The 25,489-nt window shown below is 37.2% G+C and overlaps 1 protein-coding gene and 1 pseudogene across 10 annotated transcripts in view; one reads left to right on the top strand and one right to left on the bottom strand.

Annotated features, from left to right (window-relative positions):
• The window catches only part of SBF2 (SET binding factor 2), a 460,355-nt gene that overhangs the window by 181,068 nt on the left and 253,798 nt on the right, over positions 1-25,489 (bottom strand). For all 10 annotated transcript variants that reach the window (XR_006777991.2, XR_006777993.2, XR_015726904.1 and 7 more), the window contains exons 12-14: positions 24,610-24,738; positions 20,943-21,041; positions 9,932-10,136 (exon numbers count right to left, since the gene is read on the bottom strand). Coding sequence is in view for 4 of the 10 variants with exons in the window: in XM_087868044.1 (XP_087724170.1) it covers positions 9,932-10,136; positions 20,943-21,041; positions 24,610-24,738 (433 nt within the window). In the remaining 6 variants the exon portion in view is untranslated. The remainder of the gene's footprint in view (positions 1-9,931; positions 10,137-20,942; positions 21,042-24,609; positions 24,739-25,489) is intronic.
• On the top strand, positions 15,248-18,487 carry LOC123786580 (mitochondrial calcium uniporter regulator 1 pseudogene; annotated as a pseudogene).

The following is a 25,489-nucleotide window of genomic DNA, read 5'->3' as shown; positions in this document are numbered from 1 at the left end:
AGGGCTTCCCTTCTAAGGCTTTAGCTTTCCAATGCTGGTTCCAGCCAATCAACATTACTCTGGCTCCTCTGAGGAATGTGTGGAAACTAATTAACCTCTCAAAATGTGAATGCCTCATAAGGTGACAGAGCAATTTTACACTCATGAGTGTCATGTAAAATGAAACATTCATACCTTTTAATTTCAGTATAAAGAAAATCCTGATTCTAATCAACCCAAATTAACCAGAAAGTTGGACAGGGTCCTGCATTCATTCATTCATTCATTCATTCATTCATTCATTCAGGTTTTACATGCAGGGCTAAATACTGAGTCATGTGTACCTCTCTCACTGATTACAATGAGATACTCTACATGCATCTAAAGAAAGAATTTGATGTGGATTGAAAATGAGGAAAGTAAAGAGATTGTGCAAAGATAATACTGAGACAATTAAGGTGACAATTTAAGAAAATTAAGTTTTAAACAAACTTCTCTTCTGAGGATATTTAAAGTACTCAACTAGCTTATGAGTATCAAAATTACATAACTCCTTCAAAAGATAACTATTTACCCTAACATGTCTACCTTCTCTGTCCTCTTCTCTATGTGAAAATCCAATCAACACTTAAGTAAAAGCTATTAATTCCTAGGAAAATAATGGCAAATTAACATTACTATGTAAATATAGAATGACTATACTGTTATCCATTGATAATAAAATTACACTCACTTCTAGGTATGATGGAGCAAACTAAAATTCCTACCAGGAATAATTACAGAAGTCAGATAAAATGCAAAATGATCTATTTAAATATATCAGATTGCTACAGAAGCACAAGGACTGGAGGACCTAAAATTCCAGAGAAGGGAAAAGAAGCTAGAGAGTGAGTTAACACACACATCCACTTTTTGCCCTAGGAGATTTGCCAATACCGGGTACAGACAGGAGGCTGAGAATCCAGGCTTGATTCTGGCAGATGGCTAGGCTGACCTGCAAAGTTCCTGGTGAAAGCTGTACTGACAAAAGAAGATGTGTGCTATGGTTCCTAGGTAAGCCACTAAAAGAACAATAAACAAATGTATAAACAACAAGTTAACAGAGATAAATTGTGGGATAAGAAAAATAGTTTATTAACCCAAAAGAAAGCAAGAAAGCAGTGGGAAACATAAAACAGGGAGATTAAGTAGAAAAAAAAAAACACCAGTAGATTACATTAAAGCCATTAATATACCAGTAATTATATTTACATATATATAAGTAATATTAAATAATATAAGTAGTATAGTAAGATAGACTGGTTTCAAAAAAACCCACCACATGCTGTTTACAAGAGGCATTCATAAAATATAAGGCCCTGGAAAGTTTGAAAATAAAAGGATAAGAAAAGATAAACAGAACGAACACTAAGCAAAGGAAATCTGGTATAGCTATATAAACATCAAAGTATACTTTAAGGCAAGAAGCATTATAGAGACAAAAAGGAATATTTCATATGATAAAAAGATCAATCACTGGGATGCTACAACTTTTATAAATACATTTGCATCCAATAAATCATCTTCTATATGAAAAAAAATGGATAGAACTAAAATGAGAAACAGGCCATTCTACTATTATCACAGGAGACTTGAACACATCTCCCTCAATAGCTGAAGAAGAAGAAGAAATAAAAATCAGTAAAGACAACTCATAGAATGGCAAAAAATATTTGCAAATTATATTCTCTGATAAGGGACTTGTATACAAAATATAGACAGAATTCTTAGGAATCAATAATAAAAAGACAAGTAGCCCAATTAAAAATGAACAAAGGATCTAAATACACATTTCTCCAAGAAGATATAAAAATGACGAATGAGTACATGAAAAGATGCTCTACAACATTAGTGCATATGGAGAAATCAGAATGCCCAAACATTGCCGGTGGGAATGTAAAATGGTACAGGCATTTTGGAAAACTGCCTGGCAGTTCCTCAAAACATTAAACGTAGGCTTACAATATGACCCAGCAATTCCCACCTACGTATATATCTGAGAAAATTGAAAACATTTATCCATACAAAAACTTACACATGAATGCTCACAGCAGCATTCTTAATAGTAGCCGAAAAGGAGAAACAACCCAACTACCCACCAACTGATGAACTGATAACAAAATGTAAATATACATACATATATACACATATATATACACATATACGTACATACATATCCATACAATGGAATATTATTCGGCCATAAAAAGCAATGAAGTACTAATACATGCCACATAGATGAACCTTGAAAATATTATGATAGAGACAGTCCAAGATGGCAAAGGCGTAAGAGATCTTAGTTTCATCTGGTCCCAGGAATTCAGCTAGATAGCTATCAAATCATTCTGAACCCTGTGAACTCAACCAGAGATCTAAGAAAAGAATAGCTGCAACTCTACAAATAGAAAAGCAACAATTTTCTGCAAGGTAGGAGGTGCAAAGAAGTGAATCCAAGTGGATAGGTTGGAAGATAAGCTATGGGAAGAGAGACTCTGTAAGTCGGCACCAGAAAGTGATATAGCATCGGAACCGGAAGTGAGGCGTAATCTTTGGTGGGACAGTGTGGTCTCAGGATCCCTGGAATCACAGAAAGACTGGGAGTGCCTGAATGCATCAGAGTTCCCAGGCATTGGAGCAGGGAAACCGGCAGCAATCGGCGAGCCCAGGAGTGGGCTCTCAGCTCACGGTTGCCATATATCATGAACCATGGCATGGCTGGACAACAGCTCTCTGAGCCCAGGCCCAGAGAGCGACAAAAACGCTCGGAGACCCCGCTTCTTCCCCTGGGAGGAGCAGCACAGGTGCACACTTCAGGAGTCTACAGGGTTTGGAGACACAAAATGGGGTCCCATGCCTGAGACAGAAACACACGGTCATGGGCTGGGTGACCATGGAGTGCAGATGGAGACCAGGAAGACAGGAGCGATTGATTGCTTTTCCCTGAGGGCACACTGAGGAGTGGGGCCTGGAGCTTTTGGCTCCAGGGCTGGAGATTAGGAGGATGCCGTTTTCATTCTCATCCTGTAAAAAGTGGCACAGAAAGCCTTAAGGGAACAAAAGCCACATAGAGCAATCCAGAGCCCATTACTTAGCCTGGCCCCCTGGCAAGGGCAGTGCAATTCTGCCCAGGGAAAGACACTTCAGAATCAACACAACATGCCCCTCCCCAAGAAGATCAGCAAGAATATCCAGCTAAGACCAAGTTTACCAATCAGAGAACTGCAAAACTCGAGCACTAGGGGGAAAACAGTGTAAGAATTCATGGTTTTTTTCCCCACGATTCATTAGTCTTCCAATTTTAAATGTTTTTCTCTTTCCTTTTTCAACCAATTTCTTATTTTATCAACTTTTTAAAAAATCTTTTTTAATTTTTGTTTTTACAGTTACATTCTATCCTTTCATTGTATTTAATTATACATACATATATTTTTTTCTTTCTTTACAATTTTGGGATGCAGTTTCTTCTAACAGACCAAAATACACCCAGAACCTGTCTGACCACCTGTCTGATCATATTGTCTCTTTTTGTGTGTGTGTGTGAAAGTCTTTTTTAATTTTCGTCTTTACAGTTACATTTCATCCTTTCAATGTATTCAATTTTATTTTTGTATATAAGTTTTTATATACATTATATAAGTTTTTCTTTCTTTACAATTTTGAGATGTAGTTTCTTCTAAGAAACCGACCAAAACACACTAGGATATTGTGTATTGCTCTGTTTTGTTCACCTGTTTATATTCCTTCTTTTTTGCTTTTTGTCTTTTAATTTTCATTTTTACAGTTACATTCTATCCTTTCATTGTATTTAATTTTATTTTTGTACATATATAAGTTTTCCTTTCTTTACAATTTTGGGATCTAGCTTTCTAACAAACAGACCAAAATACACACAGGATCCAGTGTATTGCTCTGTTCTGTTCACCTGTCTGATTATATTCCTTTTTAAAAATTCTTTTTTATTTTTCGGTTTCAGGTCTCTTCTGATTTGTTTAGCATACATTTCTCTGGGGTTATTGTTGCCATTTTAGTATTTTCTTCTCTCATTCAATAATTCTTCTCTGAACAGAATGACAGGACAGAAAAACTCACCTCAAAAAAGAGAACAAGAGGCAGTACAGACTGCCAGGGACCTAATCAGTATGGATATAAGTAAGATGTCAGAATTAGAGCTCAGAATAATCATTATAAAGATACTAGCTGGGTTTGAAATAGCATAGAAGACACAAGAGAATTCCTTTCTGGAGAAATAAAGGAACTAAAATCTAATCAAGTCAAAATCAAAAAGGCTATTAATGAGGTACAATAAAAAAGGGAGGCTCTAACTGCTAGGATAAATGAGGCAAAAGAGAGAATTAGTGATATAGAAGATAAAATGATGGAGAATAAATAAGTTGAGAAAAAGAGGGATAAACAACTACTGGATCACGAAGGGAGAATTCAAAAGGTAAGTCATACCACAAGGCGAAACAACATTAGAATAATTGGGATCGCAGAAGAAGAGGAAAGAGAGAGGGGTGGGGGCAGGCAGAAGGTATACTGGAGCAAATTATAGCAGAGAACTTCCTTAATCTGGGGAAGGAAACAGGCACTCAAGTCCAAGAGGCACAGAGAACTCCCCCTCAAAAATCAGTAATAATAGGTCAACACCCTGATATATAACAGTGAAACTTGAAAATCTCAGAGACAAAGAGAAAATCCTGAAAGCAGCTTGGGACAAGAGGTCCATAACTTACAAGAGTAGAAACATTAGACTGGCAGCCGACTTACCCACAAACAGCTGGCAGGCAAGAAAGGACTGGCATGCTATATTCAGAGTGCTAAATGAGAAAAATATGCAGCCAAGAATACTTTATCCAGCTAGGATGTCATTCAAAATAGGAGAGATAAAAAGCTTCTAGAACAAACAGAAACTAAAAGAATTTGTGATTACTAAACCAGCCCTACAAGAAATATTAGAAGGAATCCTTTAAGCGAACAGAGAGCCCAAAAGTAACATAGACCAGAAAGAACACAGACAATATACAGAAACAGTGACTTTACAGGTAATACAATGGCACTAAATTCATATCTTTCAATAGTAACTCTGAATGTAAATGGACTAAATGCCCCAATCAAAAGACAGACAGTATAAGATTGGATAAAAAAGCAAGAGCCATTGATATGCTATCTGCAAGAGACTCATCTTAGACCTAAAGACCCTTCCAGATTGAAAGTATGGGGGTGGAAAACCATTTATCATGCTGACGGACATCAAAAGAAAGCTGGGTGGCAATCCTTATACCAGACAGATTAGATTTTAAACCAAAGACTGTAATAAGAGATAAGGAAGGACACTATATCATAATTAAAGGGTCTATGTAACAAGATTTAAAAATTGTAAATATTTATGCCCCTAATGTGGGAGTAGCCAATTATATAAACCAATTGGTAACAAAGTTAAAGAAATACATTGATAATAATAAAATAATAGTAGGGGACTTTAACATCCCACTCACTGCAAATGACAGATCATTTAAGCAGAAGATCAACATGGAAACAAGGGCTTTGAATGACATACTGGACCAGATGGACTTCACGGATATATTCAGAGCACTCCATCCTAAAGCAACAGAATACACATTCTTCTCAAATTCACATGGAACATTCTTCAGAACAGATCACCTAGTGGGTCACAAATCAAGTATCAACTGGTAACAAAAGACTGGGATCATTCCCTGCATATTTTTAGACCACAATGCTTTGAAACTGGAACTCAATCATAAAAGGGAAATTTGGAAAGAACTCAAATACATGGAAGCTAAAGAGCATCCTACTAAAGAATGAATAAGTCAACCAGGAAATTAAAGAGGAATTTTAAAAATTCATGGAAACAAATGAAAATGAAATCACTACTGTTCAAAATCTTTGGGATGCAGCAAAGGCAGTCCTAAGAGGGAAATATATAGCAATACAAGCCTTTCTTAAGAAACAAGACAGGTCTCAAATACACAACCTAACCTTACACCTAAAGGAGCTGGAGAAAGAACAGCAAAAAAAGCCCACACCAAGCAGGAGCAGAAATCAATGAAAGAGAAACTAAAAGAACAGTAGAACAGATCAATGAAACTAGGAGCTGGTTCTCTGAAAGAATTAATAAGATTGATAAACCCCTGGACAGACTTATCAAAAAGAAAAGAGAAAGGACCCAAATAAATAAAATCATGAATAAAAGAGGAGAGATCACAATCAACACTGACAAAATACAAACAATTATCAGAACATATTATGAGCAACTATATGCCAACCAATTAGGCAATCTGGAAGAAATGGATGCATTCCTAGAGACTTATAAACTACCAAAACTGAAACAGGAAGAAACAGAAAATCTGAACAGACCCATAACCAGCAAGGAAATTGAAGCAGTAATCAAAAATCTCCCAAAAAAACAAGAGTACAGGGCCAGATAGCTTCTCAGGGGAATTCCACCAAACACTTAAAGAAGAATTAATACCTATTTTTCTGAAGCTGTTTCAAAAAACAAAAATGGAAGGAAAACCTAACTCTATGAAGCCAGCATGACCTTGATCCCAGAACCAAAGACCCCACCAAAAAGGAGAATTACAGAACAATATCCCTCATGAACATGGATGCAAAAATTCTCACCAACATACTAGCCAATAGGATCCTAACAGTACATTAAAAGGATTATTCACCACAACCAAGTGGGATTTATTCCTGGGTTGCAAGGGTGGTTCAACATCCGCAAATCAATCAATGTGATGTACTACATTAATAAAAGGACAAGAACCATATGATCCTCTCAATGGATGCAGAAAAAGCATTTGCTACAAAGTATAGCATCCTTTCTTGATTAAAATTCTTCACAGTGTAGGGATAGAGGAAACATACCTCAATATCATAAAAGCCATATACAAAAAGCCCACAGTGAATATCATTCTCAATGGGGAAAAACTGAGAGCTTTTACCCTAAGGTCAGGAACACGACAGGGATGTTCACTTTCACCACTACCAGAAGTCCTAGCCTCAGCAATCAGACAACAAAAAGAAATAAAAGGAATCTGTGTCAGCAAAGAAGTCAAACACTCACTCTCTGTAGATGACATGATACTCTATGTGGAAAACCCAAAAGACTCCACCCCAAAACTGCTAGAACTCATACAGGAATTCAGCAACATGGCAGGATATAAAATCAATGCCCAGGGGCGCCTGGGTGGCACAGCGGTTAAGCGTCTGCCTTCGGCTCAGGGCGTGATCCCGGCGTTCCGGGATCGAGCCCCACGTCAGGCTCCTCCGCTATGAGCCTGCTTCTTCCTCTCCCACTCCCCCTGCTTGTGTTCCCTCTCTCGCTGGCTGTCTCTCTCTCTGTCAAATAAATAAATAAAATCTTTAAAAAAAATAAATAAATAAATAAAATAAAATCAATGCCCAGAAATCAGTTGCATTTCTATACACCAACAATGAGACAGAAGAAAGAGAAATTAAGGAGTCGATCCCATTTATAATTGCACCCCAAACCATAAGATAGCTAGGAATAAACTTAATCAAAGAGGCAAAAGATCTGTACTCAGAAAACTACAGAACACTCATGAAAGAAATTGAGGAAGACACAAAGAAATGGAAAAACATTCCATGCTTACAGACTGGAAGAACAAATATTGCTAAAATGTCTATGCTACCTAGAGCAATCTACACATTCAATGCAATCCTATCAAAATACCATCAACTTTTTTTTTTACAGAGCTGGAACAAATAATCCTAAAATTTGTACAGAACCAGAGAAGACCCCGAATAGCCAAAGGAATGTTGAAAAAGAAAACCAAAGCTGGAAGCATCACAATTCTGGACTTCAAGCTGTATTACGAAGCTGTAATCATCAATACAGTATGGGACTGGCACAGAAACAGACACATAGATCAAGGGAACAGAACAGAGAACCCAGAAATGGACCCTTAACTCTATGGTCAACTAATCTTCAACAAAGCAGGAAAGAATATCCAATGGAAAGAAGTCTCTTCAACAAATGGTGCTGGGAAAATTGGATAGCCACACGCAGAAGAATGAAACGACCATTTCCTTACACCATACACAAAAATAGACTCAAAATTGATGAAAGACCTAAAAGTGAGACAGGAATCCATCAAAATCCTAGAGAACACAGGCAGCAACCTCTGTGACCTTGGCCACAGCAACTTCTTGCTAGACACATCTCCAAAGGCAAGGGAAACAAAGGCAAAAATGAACTATTGGGCCTTCATCAAGATAAAAACCTTTTGCACAGCAAAGGAAATGGTCAACAAAACCAAAAGACAACTGACAGAATAGGAGAAGATATCTGCAAATGATATATCAGATAAAGGGCTAGTATCCAAAATCTATAAAGAACTTATCAAACTCAACACCCAAGGAACAAATAATCCAATCAAGAAATGGGCAGAAGACATGAACAGACATTTCTCCAAAGAAGACATACAAATGGCCAAAAGACACATGAAAAAAATGCTCAACATCACTCAGCATCAGGGATATACAAATCAAAAGGGCAATGAGATACAACCTCACACCAGTCAGAATGGTTAAAATTAACAATTCAGGAAATGACAGATGTTGGTGACGATGTGGACACAGGCGGGGACCCTTTTATGCTGTTGGTAGGAATGCAAGCTGGTGCAACCACTCTGGAAAACAGTATGAAGGTTCCTCAAAAAAAACCTCAAAAAATAGAGCTACCCTATGACCCAGCAATTGCACTACTGGGTATTTGCCCCAAAGATACAAATGTAGTGATCCAAAGGGACACCTGCCCCCAATGTTTACAGTAGCAACATCCACAGTAGCCAAACTATGGGAAGAACCCAGATGTCCATCGACAGATGAATGGATAAAGAAGATGTGGGGTATATACACAATGGAATACCTTTTCGCCATCAAAAAAAGTGAAATCTTGCCATTTGCAACAATGTGGATGGAACTAGAAGACATTATGCTAAGTGAAATAAGTCAATCAGAGAAAGACAATTATTATATGATTTTACTCATATGTGGAATTTAAGAAACAAAACAGAGGATCATAGGGGAAGAGAGGAAAAAATAAGACAAGATAAAATCAGAGAGGGAGACAAACCATAGAAGCCTCTTAAGCATAGGAAACAAACTGAGGGTTGCTGGAGGGGAGGGAGGTAGGGGGATGGGATAACTGGGTGATGGGCATTAAGGAGGGTGGGGGATGTAATGAGCACTGGATATTATATAAGACTGATGAATCACTGAACTCTACCTCTGAAACTAATAATATATACCGTTATGTTAATAAGTTGAATTTAAATAAAAATAAATAAGAAATAAAAATTTTAAGAAAAAAAAAAAACAGAAGAAGAAGGAAAGAAAATATTATGCTAAATGAAAGAAGCCAGTTACAAAAGATCACACTGTATAACTCCATGTATATAAAATGTTAGGATAGGTAAATCTATAAAGATAGAAAGTGGATTATTGCCTAATGCTAGGGAAGGAGTGGGTTTGGGGGAAAATGGGGAGTACTGCTACTGGGTATGAGTATTTCTATTTGGCATAATGAAAACATTCTGAAATTAGTGAAAATGGGCGCACAACTGTGGGATATGCTAAAAAACCACTGAATTGTGCACTTTAAGGAGTGTTACTGTGTGTGACTTATATCTCAATATAGCCGTTTTTTAAAAAGAAAAGATTCTATAGAGGTAGTGGAGAGGTTAATGGTTACCATTTGTGAGAGACAGTGAATGGAACAGTGTTTTGAGTGCTAACAATGCTTCAATTCTGGTTATGCAAGTTTGTTTACTCTGTAAAAATTTGTCAAGTGGTACACTTTCATTTTTGTGTCTTATATCTTGATAAAAGGTTTACTTTTAAAACAAAAGAACAGACAGATACATACCAACAGGTGGACCTGCTGGCACAACACATTTCTTTTCCACTCGTGAAGCAGGAGGTGCGTTCTGGTTCTTAGCAAGATTTTCCTGTATTAATTCCTGTACCCGAGTTTCATTAATCTTTGGGAAAGGAAGAATATGAACTCGCAAGTGGGATCCTTCTGTTGGGCGTGGAACTTTCTGGAATGCCATATGAGGGTTGGGATTCTCCTGCAACACCAAACAGGTAAAATCATCAAAAGTTGAAATAACAATGGCAGATTGCCAGGCAGAGAATGGGAGCTCAGAGGGCCACAAACTGAAATCAGACAGATGAGTGATTACACGTAATTCAGACACATGCCATACAAGAGAACACCAGAATCTCACTTCTTACGTGACGTGATCTATCAGCAGCATCTGATACAGCCGATCACTCTTACCCCTTTTCCATGGAGGCTTTCTTCACTTGGTTTCTAGTCTTCTTGCCACATCTTTGTCTACTTTTCATCTTCCTAGTCTCTTAATTATGTGAAAACCCCAGGGCTCAGAGTTTGGGCCTCTTTTCTATTTATACTTATTTCCTTGGTGACAGCTTCCATTTTCAATATTTAAACCATAAAAACACCAATGATTCATAAATTTTTATCCCCCACTGGGCTTTCTCCTGGATGCCATACCCATATATTCAACTGTCCACACATAGTATTTCCATTTGGACTTAAAATAACGTCTTAAATAAACGTCCAAAATGGAGCGCTTACTCCTCATCTCTTCCAAATCTGCTTTCTACAGTCTTCCCCACTTCAGGAAATGCCATATTTATTTTTCTACTCAGGTGAAAAGATTAGAGTCATCTTTAATGCCTTTCTCTAACACCCAATTATCCATTCTTCCGCAAACCTTTTGGACTTTGCCTTTCAAATATGCCCATAATCTGCCCACTTTTCAACAACACTGTGGTTCAAGCCAACATCTCTATATTACCACAGAAGAACCGTCTCCTGACTGGTCTCTCTGCTTCCACCCTTGCTCCCTCCCTTACTCTATTCTTCACACTGCAGACAGAGTGATCTAGTTAAAAGTATGTCAAACCATCACCTAACTACTCTATTCATTCAAATAGCTCTCCATCTCACTGAGAGTAATACCCAAAGTTCCTATAGGACTGTGTCCTGCTACTGTCTTCCTTTATTCTGCTCTAGCCACACAGGCCTTCTTGTTCCCACCGCAAGACCTTTGCACTCAACGGTTCGTTCTGCCTATCCCCCTACAATTTGAACAGCATCCTCTATCCCTTCCTCATTTCTTTGCTCAAATACCACCTTTCTTGGCCACCCTATCTACCATTATACCCCCTAACACACTCCCTATTCCTGTTATTATATTTTTCTCCTTAGCACTTATCACCTTCTCACATGCTATAAATTTTATTTAACTTGTTTATTGTCTACCCTTCTCTTACTAAAATGACGCTCCATGAGGGCCAACATTTCAGCCAATCAAAAAAATATTTTTTTGTCCTCTACTGTATACCTGTTACATCCAGAAACTGCCTGGCACATAGCAGGCACCCTAAACTATTTCCTACTATTTCCTAATGAGTGGGACACAATGTTGAACACATGTTAGGCTTGCAATAATTGAATTAAATGTGTCAGTTAATATTTTCATAGACCCTTAAGGCATAAATTTTTATCTAGTCACCCAAGTTAAGTAGGATTATATTTCAAATACTATAGGCAGAATGGAATCCATCCCTTAGTAACATTTTATAGGGAAGGCTCCTTTACCAGCACTATCCTTTGCAACCAGAGAATTCCCGTTCCCCTTGAACCTGTGATTCATGTTGTTAGATTAAGCTCAATACTACTGGATGTGTTCTCCAGACAGTTAAACTGGACGTCGTCATCATCTACTAGAGCTGCTCCCACAATTCTTCATGGTTATTCGGCCCAGACCCAGATAAAGAAACAGCTGGGCCATGGCAGATGATGTAGGTAGCATATCTCAGCAACACAATGGAATTAATAGTCTTTTAAGTGTAAAAAAGCCTGGGTTCTAGTTTTTGTTCTATTCGTTATGACATACTGGGTAAATAACTTTGCCTAAGGGATATACTTATGCTTCGCTTACAAGGTTCCTGAGAGGCTGAAGTAGGATACAAAACTTGTTCTTGCCAAAGTAACCGTCATTACTTTGTATTTTCCTTTGCATCTTTAGCAAAGGCAGAGGAAAATAAACAAATTTCTCTCTAAGTCTTCATGATCACCACTTTCTAAACTACATACGAAAAACACTGTTCTAAAATTATGCCTGGATTAACACCACCATCACCGGTCTGTAGTTTCTGAAACTGTCGTTTCCCAAGACAGTATGTTTGTTTTTCTCTGTTCTTTAGGCACAACGTCTAAGATACCTTCTCAAAGTTACAAATATCAATATTCTAAAACTCACTGGCAGATTTTTTTTTCAGGCTGGAAAGGCAATTCATGTGGATTTTGAGGTCTGAATCAGAATCATTTAAGGTACATTCTTACTTATTTTCTTTATAATAAAAATTAACACTTAAAACTTATTTTCCATGATATAAATAATATTCATTGTAACAAATTTTAAAACATGGAAAAATAAAAGTAGAAAATGAATCTTAGTGATGCTAGTATCTTTTCTAACTATATTTTATGTATCTCTCTTACTGTATATTCTTCTATCTTGTTCCAAGAATGACAAGGTCATTTAGAAAAATAAGGATACACATATTATTTCTAGTCAAAATCCTGCAATGTGATAAGTTCATCCTAAACTTTATAAGGAAGAATAAAGAAACCAAAATAGTCAGGATAATTCTGAAGAAGAGTAAGTGGAAAAGTGAAACTTCCCAGATATCAAAACTTATATAAATCTGTAGTACAGTATGGCAATTGGTATGGTTAAAAAGGCTAATAGAGTAAAGAGCCTCAAAACAGGTGAGACAGGTGGCCCTACAATTCAGAGGGAAAGGTTAGACAATTCAATCAGAGAGTAGTACAACAAAGTATTTTTAGTGCTTGGTCTCTGATGTCAGACCTCTGGGTCAAATTCCAGTTTAGCCACTTGCTAGTCATGTGACCTGGTGCTGTGTCAATTCACTCACCACTTGTATTTTAGTTTCCTCATCTGTAATCTAGATAATACTACAGTACCTACTTCATAAGGTTCTTGTGAGGACAAAATGAGTTGTTACAGGAAGGTTTTTAGAACACACACATACATACCCTTCCCCAGAATAAATATGAAAGCTGTTTCCCAAAAATTTAGAGTACATTCATTTGAAAAATATTTATTCACTGCATATACTGTGGTATGACACCATGCCTCTAAAACTTAAACCACATTGTTGTCCCAGGAATCCCATCATATCACCAGCTACTTACATTTTAACAACAACAATAATAATTGTAGTCAGTAACGCTTAAAACAGAAATCACTTATTAAAGAAAAGACACTGCTATTAGTCATTAATAGTGTTTTTCTTCTTATAAGCAATTTGAAATATTATAAACCAAATCTATACAAAATTAAGATTAAAAAGCATTTTTTAACCATCTTAAAACAAAGTTCAAAGATGAGGCTATCCTGTAGTTGTAGGGATATTCCTCATAAAAGTTTAGATTATGGGATAAAGTTACTAAATTACATTCAGTTGTGTTTAGAAGAGGCAAAAAGGGCTCATGCCCCTGAAACACAAGTATTTGGTTTTCTGGCCACGGTGTCTGTATACTGCTGCCCTCTAACGGGCAGTGTGGTAAATATAAAGAAACACATTTGCTACCTTACACCCAACTTGGTCGCATAATGACTTTTGAGAAGACAAGAAATGAAAAGAAGTTTAGGGCTCACTGAACTCTGCGTATTCTTAGAAACATCTGCTCTTACTTGGAACTTCGACTGCATTTGGGCAAGTCCCTTGAAGATTACTGAGCTCATTAAAAACCGCAGCCCAATTTTGTTGTTGAACATCCTTGTGGAAACAAGGAAATTCATTATTTTCAATAGAATAAAGAAGCGGCCAAATTTTCATCTTTGATTGCAGAGAAATGCAATTATAAATTACTAACCAAGAATGCAGGCAACTAAACACTTATGATGAACATGGTAACAATTTTGTCCAAGGCAACCAAGATAAACTACCCAAAAAAGCGAGCAAAATGCACTATTGTTTAGAGGGAATTTTAAAATTAGATAATGATTTTCAAGAAATGGGCTCTGTAATCCTGCTTTGAGAAGATATGATAGTACTGGGAAGTACAGTGAATTTTTCAGACTTGAAAAAATGACACACATACCATCTGGTCTGGAAACATGGATTTTTCTTTTCTTTTTTTTTTTGGCAAGCCAAATGAGAATATGCCTAGGGCTTACGGAAAACAAGTCTGAGAATGCACTTCAAATAAAAGCAAAGCAAACAAAATAAAACAAAAGCCCCAAAACCTACTGGAAATCCAAAGTAGGCAACATTGGGGGAGAAAATGTTGGTCTCAGCAGTAAATGACAAATCGAGTGACCTTGTTAGCAGCTACGAAGTTTCCCATTTTAATGTAGGTATTCAATAATTATTTAATGTACACCAATTATTCACAGGGCTGTATGGGATAGCAAGTTATACAAATCCTTACAAATACAGCTGAAATCAATACTATCACTGGACTAAGTCGTCAAACACTGACAAAATGTAACTAGACTTTTTAGGGTTGCCTAGCTGTGATACAATATTTATGGAAGGAAATATTCTCAATTTTTCACCTCACAGGACTTTCAATGATCACCCAACTGAATTAAAGTTGCATCTTTAATACAAATAAATTTGGTGTACGACTTTAATGTCAAATGTGCTGGTTGCCCTAATGCAGGGTTTCTGTACCATGGCACTATTAACATTTTGACCTAGATAATTCTTTGTTTGGGTGAGGAGGGGCTAGCGGGTGTCTTGCATATTGTAAGATGTTTAGAAGCAAACCCTGGTTTCCACGTACTAGATGCCAGTGGCACACCCTCTCCAGCTGTGACAAACAGAAACGTCTCCAGACAGCCAAATTTCTGGAGGGGAGGGTTTGCCCCTGTAGAGAACCACTGCTCTAATTTATGACTCAAGATGGAGGCTCTATATTTTAAGACAAGTACTCTTTTCACAAGTGCCAGGGGAGCATGTAGTGACTAGGTAAGAGACCTATACTTTCACTCACTTGCTGACATGCAAATTAAAACCGTAAGATACGATGGCATACCTATGAGAATGGCTAAAAACAAAATAAAGCAAAACAAAACAAAAAAACAATTGAGGATACCAAACGTTGTTAACGATGTGTAACAAATGGAACTCCTATGTGGCTGGCAGGAATGCAAAATGGTATAGATATTTGGGAAAACAGTCTGGCAGTTTCTTATCAAGTTAGTATTTTGTTACCATATATCCCAGCATCCTACTTCTAAATATTTACCCAAGAGAAATGAAAATGTATGTTCACATAAAAACCAGTGCAAATGTTTACAGTGGTTTTGTTTATCATTGCCAAAATTGCCCTTCAGTTAGTTAACAGATAAATACAAGTGTGATACATCCACACAATGGAATACTACTCAACGATGAAAAGGAATAAACAACTGATATATGCAGCAACACAGAGGAATCTGAAATGCATTATGCTAAGTGAAAGAAACCAAACTCAAAAGCTACATACTGACATTACAGAAAAGGCAAAAACTTCAGAGACAGAATACAGATCAGGTACTAAGAGTTTGAGGTGGTAGGAGGAAGTGATTATAACAAATTAAGGAACTTTGGGGGGTGACAAAAATATTCTATGTCCTTATTGTACTAATGATGGTCATAGAGCTTCATTCGTCAAAATCTAAAGTACATTTAAAAAAAGGAAATCTTACTATATGTAAATTGTATCATAGTAAACCTGATTTAAAAATGAACAAATAAATCAGGTAAGACAGGGGAAGAAGTGTGATTTTTATGCTTGGGTTAGGGGCTTCATTTCATCACAATAATCTAAGTAACTTGTTTATGGTTTGATTTTTTAAGACTAAAAATGATTGTAGTATTTTAGTTCCTTCCTATAACAACAAAATCCTTTAATTCACAGTTGGCAAAGACTACAAATACCATCAGTGTAGATTAAATTTGCCTGGTAGTAAAATTAACTTTATGCAGAAATGTAAGGGGAATAGACCTTATATGATTTACAAAGGCTATTCCTGTATGTTGGCTTTGTTCTCCCATAAGGAGTTTAAAATCTGTTCACTGCAATCCTGGGCAATGAAATACTCTTAAGGCACAAACAGATATCTCATATCATCCTATAAGAAAGTCCAAGTCTTCTCATTTTTCCTTTAACTTTTAAGAAAGCTGTCAGACAAATTACACAGTCTAACAAATATTTATGTACTATTGCAGATGCAAAACAAATTAGAAAAACTGTGCTAGGTAAATAGTCAAACACATGTCCAACTGATTTCTTGATGCCTTGGAATGAAGGTTTTATAAAGCTCTTATCTTGGCCTATCTTATCATTCTCATTTTGTGTGTAGTTAGTGGTCCTTTTTAAGTGTGTATGAGAATCATAGAGACAGAGTCGGAGTACAGAGACAGAGTACAGAGACAGAGTACATAAAGAGTCTGATAGCCAAAGTGGGCAGACCCAGATCCAGCATTATCAATTGAGAATGGAAAGAAAAGGTGTAATGAATGACTGATAATCTTCGTGGTATCAACCTTACCAACGCTTGCACAATTTGTCTCCAATGGAGTTATTCCCTTCCTTCTCCTTTATGTCCCCTTACCATTCCCCTCCTCTACTTAAGTCACAAAATTCTTTCCTTAGTTATTTAGGAAGCTCCAGAAAGTTAAAAGAGCACCTAAACCCAGTTACAATTCATCCTACTCATGTCTCCTCACAAAAAAGCAATATAGTGGTGAGAAGAAACTGAGAAATTAAGGCTCACTTTTGAATACTTCAAAGATATGTGAAGCAGAGAGACTAGGTACACATACCAGACTTCACTGCAACAAAGTATTTACAAACATCTAAGAGGAATCACCAGGTCTCAATTCTAACCCAATAATAAGGAAACAGTCAAATTATATGGTTGGTTCTTGCTTACCAAAAGGGAATTTTAGAATGTGATAAAAAAAAAAAACCTGACTAGTTAAAAATAGAAGTATCTGAATTATTTTCCTTGCATTGAGATCCTCCCTCCCTCCCCTAGACTTCCTGCATGTCCTAAGAAAGTAACTTTACCATCATGCTCTGCTTTTTAATTTTGTAATGTATTTACTTCAGAAGTGTTGGGACCATGTGGTGTTTTGAATCTTACAATCAGAAGGAATCTCAGAAAGTGATGACAATCCATGGCGATATTCTGAAATTCTCACTTATCGTGCACATGTATCCTCTTTTGAAGGATATTAGGGGAATCATGTACCTAGAAAATGCCTGGCACTAGCAGATGCCTAATAAATACATACTGAGAGAATGGAATTGATCAAATTAAATGGAATAGAATTAGACTGGGGGATAAAAGCCCAATAAGGGTTAAAAAATGTAGAGTATATTTGAAGGGCAATTTAGATCTCCTACCCAGTAATACAGTCCTTCATGGTGATCACTTTAAAAGTGTTGTTTTTAAAGGATAGGTGTGGTCCATGTTTTACATTTACCTTTTTAAGAAGGTATACTTTTTAGCTGCTTGTGCCCTTCCTGTGCCAGCCTCTTGCCCACTGGGAGTGACAGTGCCCAGGACCCTCCATCCTTTCCCTCCAAATCCAGGCAGGCTGCTGGGGCCTCAAGGAAAGGCCTGCCTGGAGGTGCCTGGGCCATCGGCGCCTTCCGCCTGTGCCACAGCCAAGTGGCCGCCCTTGCTTCCTCCAGGACAGAACTAAGCCTTTCTGCTGGGAGTCTGCAGCTGGAGCAGAAAAGGAGAGACTTCGCCTCTTGGGGGACGAGCAGCTCTACTTTGACAGCCACGCCTTAGCGTGTTTACTCGAAGAAAATGGGTTCACAACCCAGCAAGCAGAAATCCCTGTCTCTGCATTGGTCAAGATCATGGACACCAACATGGACATTGTCTACAAGGATATGGTCACCAGAATGCAACAGGAGATCGCTGTTCAGCAAATAATGTCTCAGACTACAGATGTGAAAAAAGACATTATTTTGGAGAAGAGTGAATTTTCAGCCTTCAGAGCAGAAAATGAGAAAATAAACCTTGAACCACATCAGTTAAAACAAGTCATGGATGAAGTAATCAAAGTCCAAATAGATACCAAATTAGACTTCGATCTGGAAAAGAGCACAGTGCGAGAACTGTATTCGTTGAATGAAAGGAAGCTGCTGGGAATGAGGACAGAAATGGTGTCACTGCATGCCCAGCAAGATCAGGCTGTCGCCCAAACAAACAGGAAGATAGACACTAAGGTCACTGGCCTCAAAACTATGCTGGGATCGCATAAGCTCGATAACACTAAATATTTAGCAGGGTCTGTATCTATGTGTCTAATAGGAGCTCTGGGATTTTATCACCTGTGGATATAGTAAAGTGTCTATTTAAAGAGAAAAAAAAACTGTATTTAATGTTATTATTTTATTGCAGTTTTCAGTTTTGTGTCAACTTAGTATTAGCTATGTAATGTATAGTGTGGGGTATGCAGTGTAAACATCATAAAACTTAAGTTCTAGGATGGCAAGAAAGGAAATTACTTTGTTTTTGCATCAAAGTGGCTTGGCACACTCCCTTACATACACTGTGTACTCAGTCATGTAACAAAGACAAACCTGTGTTAGAACCCTAGCTCTGGTCACTTACAGGCTATAAAATTTTACAGTTTTAGAACTGTCCTATAAAGATCTAAGAAATAAACATTCAGTTATTCAAGGGATCAGTCCCAAAATCTCAAACACTGATTCCCATTTGATGTTTCGCTATATTTTTGAAATCCATCAGTAAATCACTCCCAGTGGGCAAGAAAAAAAAACTTCTACCTTCAGTTTCCTCACATATCAACATCTGCCATATTCATCTCACAGGGTCATTTACAAGATCAAATGAGAAAGTATAATAAAGTGCGTTATAAAGAACAAAGTGTAAAAGTCAGTCATTGGAAATACCACTATTTTTCCAGTTGGAGATGAGCCAGCCTAATGGCGGGAAAGAAAATAGGCTTAGGAATTGGATAGATGAAAATTTCTGAATTTAAAATCTGGATTCAATCACTTCATAGCCATATGATCCTGAGCCAATCATCTCAGTAAAGTAGGGATAATGACACCTATCTTAACACTGTAGTTGTGAAGATTACAGACGGTGCACGTGCTTAATCCTATGCCTGGTACATTGTGCTAAACACTCAGTATTTGTTATCATTACAATACGTCAACAGAAATTTCTCACGGGGTCACGCTATACGTTAGTTCTACACAGGCATCATAAATGGCGAAGACCACCACAGAACGCACATTTTCCTTCGGACAGAACTCTTTTTTTAAGTGTCAACATACTATTCAAATAGATTATACTGGACACAGTTATATGTGGAGTGTAACATATTAGTCAAAGGGGTAAATTTTTTTAAAACTTCAGAAATAAAATTCATAAATAATTGAATAACATGAAACAAACACAATTTAGCATTCCTGGTTTTATCCAATTGGGTCTCAGATTTCAAACGGATGTGACAAAGCAATGACTTATGACCCTATGTCCAAAAAGGTCCACCTATTCAAATAATTAAGTTAAATGATACTGGAATACTGACCCCAAATCCTTCTTAAATATATTTCCTGAAAAATGCATCTTCCCTCAACTTTCCCCTGGAAGACCATACTTTCCATTTACTTTCCTATTCTTAGTAGAAGTTTCAACTCTGAAACTTTCAAGCTTAATAGGTAGGAAGTGTGACTAGTAATCATTAGCCAAAATCCATTTTTCTGCACGCACGTAATCTCCCTGTCACCTTATGTTCTCTTCTGTCTTGGCATTCCAACGATTACTTCACACTTTATCACATCCCAATCTTTATAACTTATTGCATTTCTTCTAAACAAGGAATATTCCCACCCTTGAGTTTCTGTGGTCACTTGACAATCTGCTCTTTCTTTCAGCTTTTTACTCCCTGTCTGCTCAAAACAATACAACTCAAACAATTTTCCCGATCCAGCTACAATCACTACACCACACTAAAGCGGACACATCGGTCAATTCTAGCTCTGGTCTTCAACGAGTCTAATCTTTACGTCTTAAAAATGAACAGTATGCTCTTAAGAACACAGGGACCTAAATGAAAATCACAGCAAGGGCACAAAACAAGCTGGAACACTGTGACTAAGACGTTTTCATAACATAGTTGATTGACAGGAAAATCACTTTGAAAAAGGAGGTCTGTTTTGATGCACAGTACCAACTGTTATATCTTGTAACTTACAATCCCAAAGGTTTTAAGTCAGAGCAAAAAATTATTACTAGAAAGATGAAACTTCTTAGTTTTTTAAACAAAGTAATTACATACTTTTAAAATTAATGACTGTCTGGGGCACCTGGGTAGCTCAGTTGGTTAAGCATTTGACTTGATTTTGGCTCAGGTCATGATCTCTTGGGTCCTGGGATTGGGACCCCAGTAGGGCTCCTCCTTTTTTTTTTTTTTTTAAGATTTTATTTATTTATTTGACAGAGAGAGAGACAGCCAGCGATAGAGGGAACACAAGCAGGGGGAGTGGGAGAGGAAGAAGCAGGCTCCCAGCAGAAGAGCCTGATGTGGGGCTCGATCCAGGACCCTGGGATCAGGCCCTGAGCCAAAGGCAGACGCTTAATGACTGAGCCACCCAGGTGCCCCAGGGCTTCTCCGTTCTTAGCAGGGAATCTGCTTGAAAGATTCTCTCCCTCTGCCCCTTCCCCAACTTGCGCACACACCCGCTCTCTTTCTCTCTCAAATAAATCTTTTTTAAAAAATAAAATTAAATTAAATTAATGACTGTCTAAAATATACTTACTTACATTTTTGAATAGTTGCTCGGCAAGTTCTCTGACATGCTTTATTATCTTCAATGGGTTATTTTCTTCAACTTTAATTCGCTCTACTTCAAAAGCTACCAACTTGGAAAAAGAATCAAATGGCAAAACATCAACTCCAAAATATGCTAAATTAGAAGACTGTGTGATAATTTCTTACAATTTGCAAACCAAAAAGCATCTAAAATATATGCTATTATTAAAACAAAATATGTTACATTTTTACTGTGTTTCACCTCTATTCTAGAGTTACAGAGTCAATCAAGTCCTTGGATGGCCTGGTGGTCTATCCCTGATGATTTTGGACCCTATTTCTTCTTGGAAAAAGTCATTTCTGGGACTGAAGAGACCCTCTCATTCTTCAGGCCTCATTTGGAGAATTCTCTCACTCAGAGAATTTCAGATGGTCAGAAAGTCTCCAAACATTTCCCTAACTCACAAAACATGAACCAAATGTTCAGGTCAGGTGACTCAGACTTCAGCCCCAGCTCTGCTAACACTGTGATTTGGAACAAGCCACTAAAACTCCCGAGCTTCAGTCTCTTCATCTCTACAATCAGATGGAAAAACAAAATGACCTTGGGCCTCCTTCCAGTTCTTAAATTATATAACTCTAATCCATTTCCCTACTAAACTAATTTACTGGGAGAACTGTGTGAGTGTATTCATTTGAAGTAGAGAGAAGAATACTAACAAGAAAAAAATGAGTATGGGAAAGAGGGGTAAAAAGATAGATTTTTTTTTAAAGGGTATAATATAGGATTTTTCCTTCCAGAAATTAACAGATTCACTGGAGCAGACAAACATAAAATTCTGACTTCACCTATTCCAGGCCAGGAATCAGAAAGACTGTCAAACAAAGGCAAATATATCTTTCCTCCTTACAGGCCTACGTGATGGGAGTGCGGGACAAGACAACACACAATGCAGGCTGCCTCTCAAAGCCTCTTTTTTTTTTTTTTAAAGATTTTTTAAATTTATTTATTCAACAGAGATAGAGACAGCCAGCGAGAGAGGGAACACAAGCAGGGGGAGTGGGAGAGGAAGAAGCAGGCTCATAGCGGAGGAGCCTGATGTGGGGCTCGATCCCATAACGCCAGGATCACGCCCTGAGCCGAAGGCAGACGCTTAACCGCTGTGCCATCCAGGCGCCCCCTCTCAAAGCCTCTTAAATCTTCAGTGTGGTAGGCTGACCCAGGTTAGATGAAAACAAGGATCCCTTTCCCAGGAGCAAATGCTGTTTTTCTTTAAAAGTGCATCCAAGCAAATTAAATGACCCAGGAGAAATTACTTAGGTCTGGCATCTCATTCCTTTTAGGTCTTTGACTGAAATACACATACGAACAACTGGCTTTCAAGTAACAACATCAATTAGACACCAAAAATCATAATTGTAGGCAGAACACAGAACTGGATGAACGCTGAGGGGATACCCAATAGGACTTAGTCCTTGCCTTATCATTTCCAATCAAGAGGATTTATGTATATCTGATGTACATAAATGTATAATGAAGGATAAGTTGCCACAAAAAGCTAGAGACCTAACATAAAGCTTAATACAGACCAAAAGGCTCTCAGTCATTTACTCTGGGAAAGTTTGGAGGAAGTGGTGAGATAAGAGCAGAGCATGAAAAATAGGAAGCCATGCTTAGACTGAAAGGTAGAGGGACAACACTCCAGGCAAGGGAAGGGTATACAAAAACAGTCAGAGGCTAGGGCAAGCACGTTTTCTGCAAGCAATCACTCTGACTTACTTAGTTGTGATGAAGCTGCCACAAGGAGTTACTAAGAGAATTTAGATAGGAAAAATGGGGGGCATATAAACCAATGTTACTATTCAGAATGCTTCGGAGACTAATAAAATGTGAGAGCTAGAAAGGACCTTGGAAAACATCTAATGTAATTCCATAAAACATTATGTACAAATTACTTAGTTCAGGATGTAAAAGCTGATATATATTAACATCAGATAGTCAAAGATGATTGATCAGTGATATTAAATGTTGGTATTAGGGAATCAGTGATTAGTAATTGATCAGAAAGAAATGCTTACCACAGGGCAATCTCTCCTAAGTTTTCATATTCTTTGTGTTACTAACTAAAGTTTTTGGTGCAGGTCTCCACACTCAGAACTACAATATGTGCCCTTTCTTTCACTCTTATCTGTGATACTTAACAATCTTTGCAGAAAATAAAAGACCCTTCTCTGAACCGAGGATCTTTAAGAACTTGATTCCTATCTTCTCTATACAAAATAAAACCACCTAGGGGCACCTGGGAGGCTCAGTTGGCTAAGCATCTGCCTTTGGCTCAGGTCATGATCCCAGGGTCCTGGGATCAAGTCCAGCATCAGGCTCATTGCTCAGCGGGGAGGCTGCTTCTCCCTCTCCCACTCCCCCTGCTTGTGTTCCCTCTCTCACTGTCTCTCTTTCCCTGACAAATAAATAAATAAATAAAAACAAAAAAACAAAATAAAACCACCTGCAGCAAAACATAATCACTATTATTACCCTCCACTATCTTGGGTGCTAAGAGTGTTTTCCTTTTATACACTTTACAGAACTTATAGATTTATTGGTTTTAATACAGTGCTCTTTCAGAAATTGAAATGGGAAAAATATTCATTGTTCTATCCACCAGAATGAGCTGCTATAAACACAGTTAAATGATAAATGGAAAGATGTGTTAAAATAAATCACAACTAACACAAAATAGTATCAGTATCTGGAGTCACATTTCTCCTAACTGTCCCTTTCATCGGCCAACTCCTTGAAGATAGAAATGAATCTGCTTTCCATACATTTAAGATCTCTTATGGAATATAGACAAATGTTGGTTATTGATTAGCATGAATGCCACTGAGTGAGGATCATTGTGGGGGAGAGGGAAAAATAAAATAAGACAAAATCAGAGAGGGAGACAAACCATTAAATAACTACAGGAAACAGAGGGTTGCTGGCAGGGAGGTGGGTGGTGGAAAGGGGTAACTGGGTGATAGACGTTAAGGAGGGCACATGATGTAATGAGCACTGGTGTTACTGATGAATAACTGAACTCTACCTCTGAAACTAATGATACACTATATGTTAATTAACTGAATTTAAATAAAATACAATTAAAAAAAAAGAATGCCACGGAGCCAAACTATGGCTCTATGACAATAACAGACTAAATGTAACTGTAGTTTGAAATCACAAATCTAGACCTAGATACGTGACCTAGACCTTTTTCTCTATGAAACTGATAAAGGAATCACTGTATTACTGCCTTCAAAAATTTTATTTATATAATCACTGTCACTTTTTCAAAAAGATTTTAATGAACCACTTAAATTCAGTTGTCCAAGATGTTTATGTACTTCTGTGACACCCTATATTTTTCTAATTTTTCAAATCCACATTATAAATACCAAGATCTAATAAGCATAATAATAAATAACATTTGGATTATTTGATATTCAATTTATAATACATTTAGGATTTTGAGCACTGGGTGTTATACGCAACTGATGGATTCTTGAACACTACATCTGAAACTAATGATATACTATATGTTGGCTAATTTAATTTAAATTAAAAAATATTACTTCTGTACTTTTAACCACTAGTCCAATTTTGTCTATGAATGTACATTCATTTGAAAAGAGCTATACCTCATCAAAGAGGTCACAGGATCTATACGGAGGACCTCTTTCTGAAACAAAACCTGCAAATGCCATTCCGCTGAGAACTTTAGTGAGGAAATCATTCTCAACCAAACCACGCTGCCCCAGGAAAGCTGTCTGCAAAGAAAGAAAAAGTGAAATGAATAATTTTTCACTTAGTAATGGATGAATGGTCAAAACAAAAATAGAAAGATCAAAGCCTGAATAAATATCTTCATGCATAAATGTGTTCTTATAAAATACATTCTCTCAAAAAGGGCTTTTGATATCTGAAACAGTATACGTATTAGAAAGAATAAAAACGACTTTGTCTGTAAAGTGGGAGAAGAAATAAAAATTAACACTCTACTTTGAAAGAAAAACCAATTTAGGTGTGCTTTGGTGGCCCAGTTGGTTAAGCAGCTGACTTGATTTCAGCTCAGCTCATTTTCTCAGAGTGGCAAGACGGAGCCCCGCGTAGTTGGGCTCCGCACTCAGAGGGGCGTCTGCTTGAGATTCTCTCTCTCTCTCTCTCTCTCTCTCTCTGCCCCTCTCCACTGTGCACTTTTCTTTCTGTCTAAAACAACTAAGTAAATCTTAAAAAAAACAAGAAAAACCAATTTAGAATTAAATTTTAGTTTTTGTACTTTTAATTACCCTTTTTCTCCAAAATAACTACATAAATCATAAAAAAAGAAAAAACAATTTAAAATTAAATTAATAAACTCTAAAGAAAAACATGTCAGTTCCATAGTGTCATTAAAAATTATCATCTAATCACAAAGCAGAGACTTAAAAAATAACCACATTTGATAAACTAAGGTCAAAATACATGGCTAAAAAAAAAGACAACCAAGTTGTTTTACTGAACTAGAGGCCACATGTTGGA

The sequence above is a fragment of the Ursus americanus genome, chromosome 16 (genome assembly GCF_024610735.1).
Source record: "Ursus americanus isolate L20-20 chromosome 16, mUrsAme1.1.p, whole genome shotgun sequence".
NCBI classification, from domain to species: domain Eukaryota; kingdom Metazoa; phylum Chordata; class Mammalia; order Carnivora; family Ursidae; genus Ursus; species Ursus americanus.
Note: the sequence above shows the minus strand (reverse complement) of the source record. Positions and strands in the feature narration are given on the sequence as shown.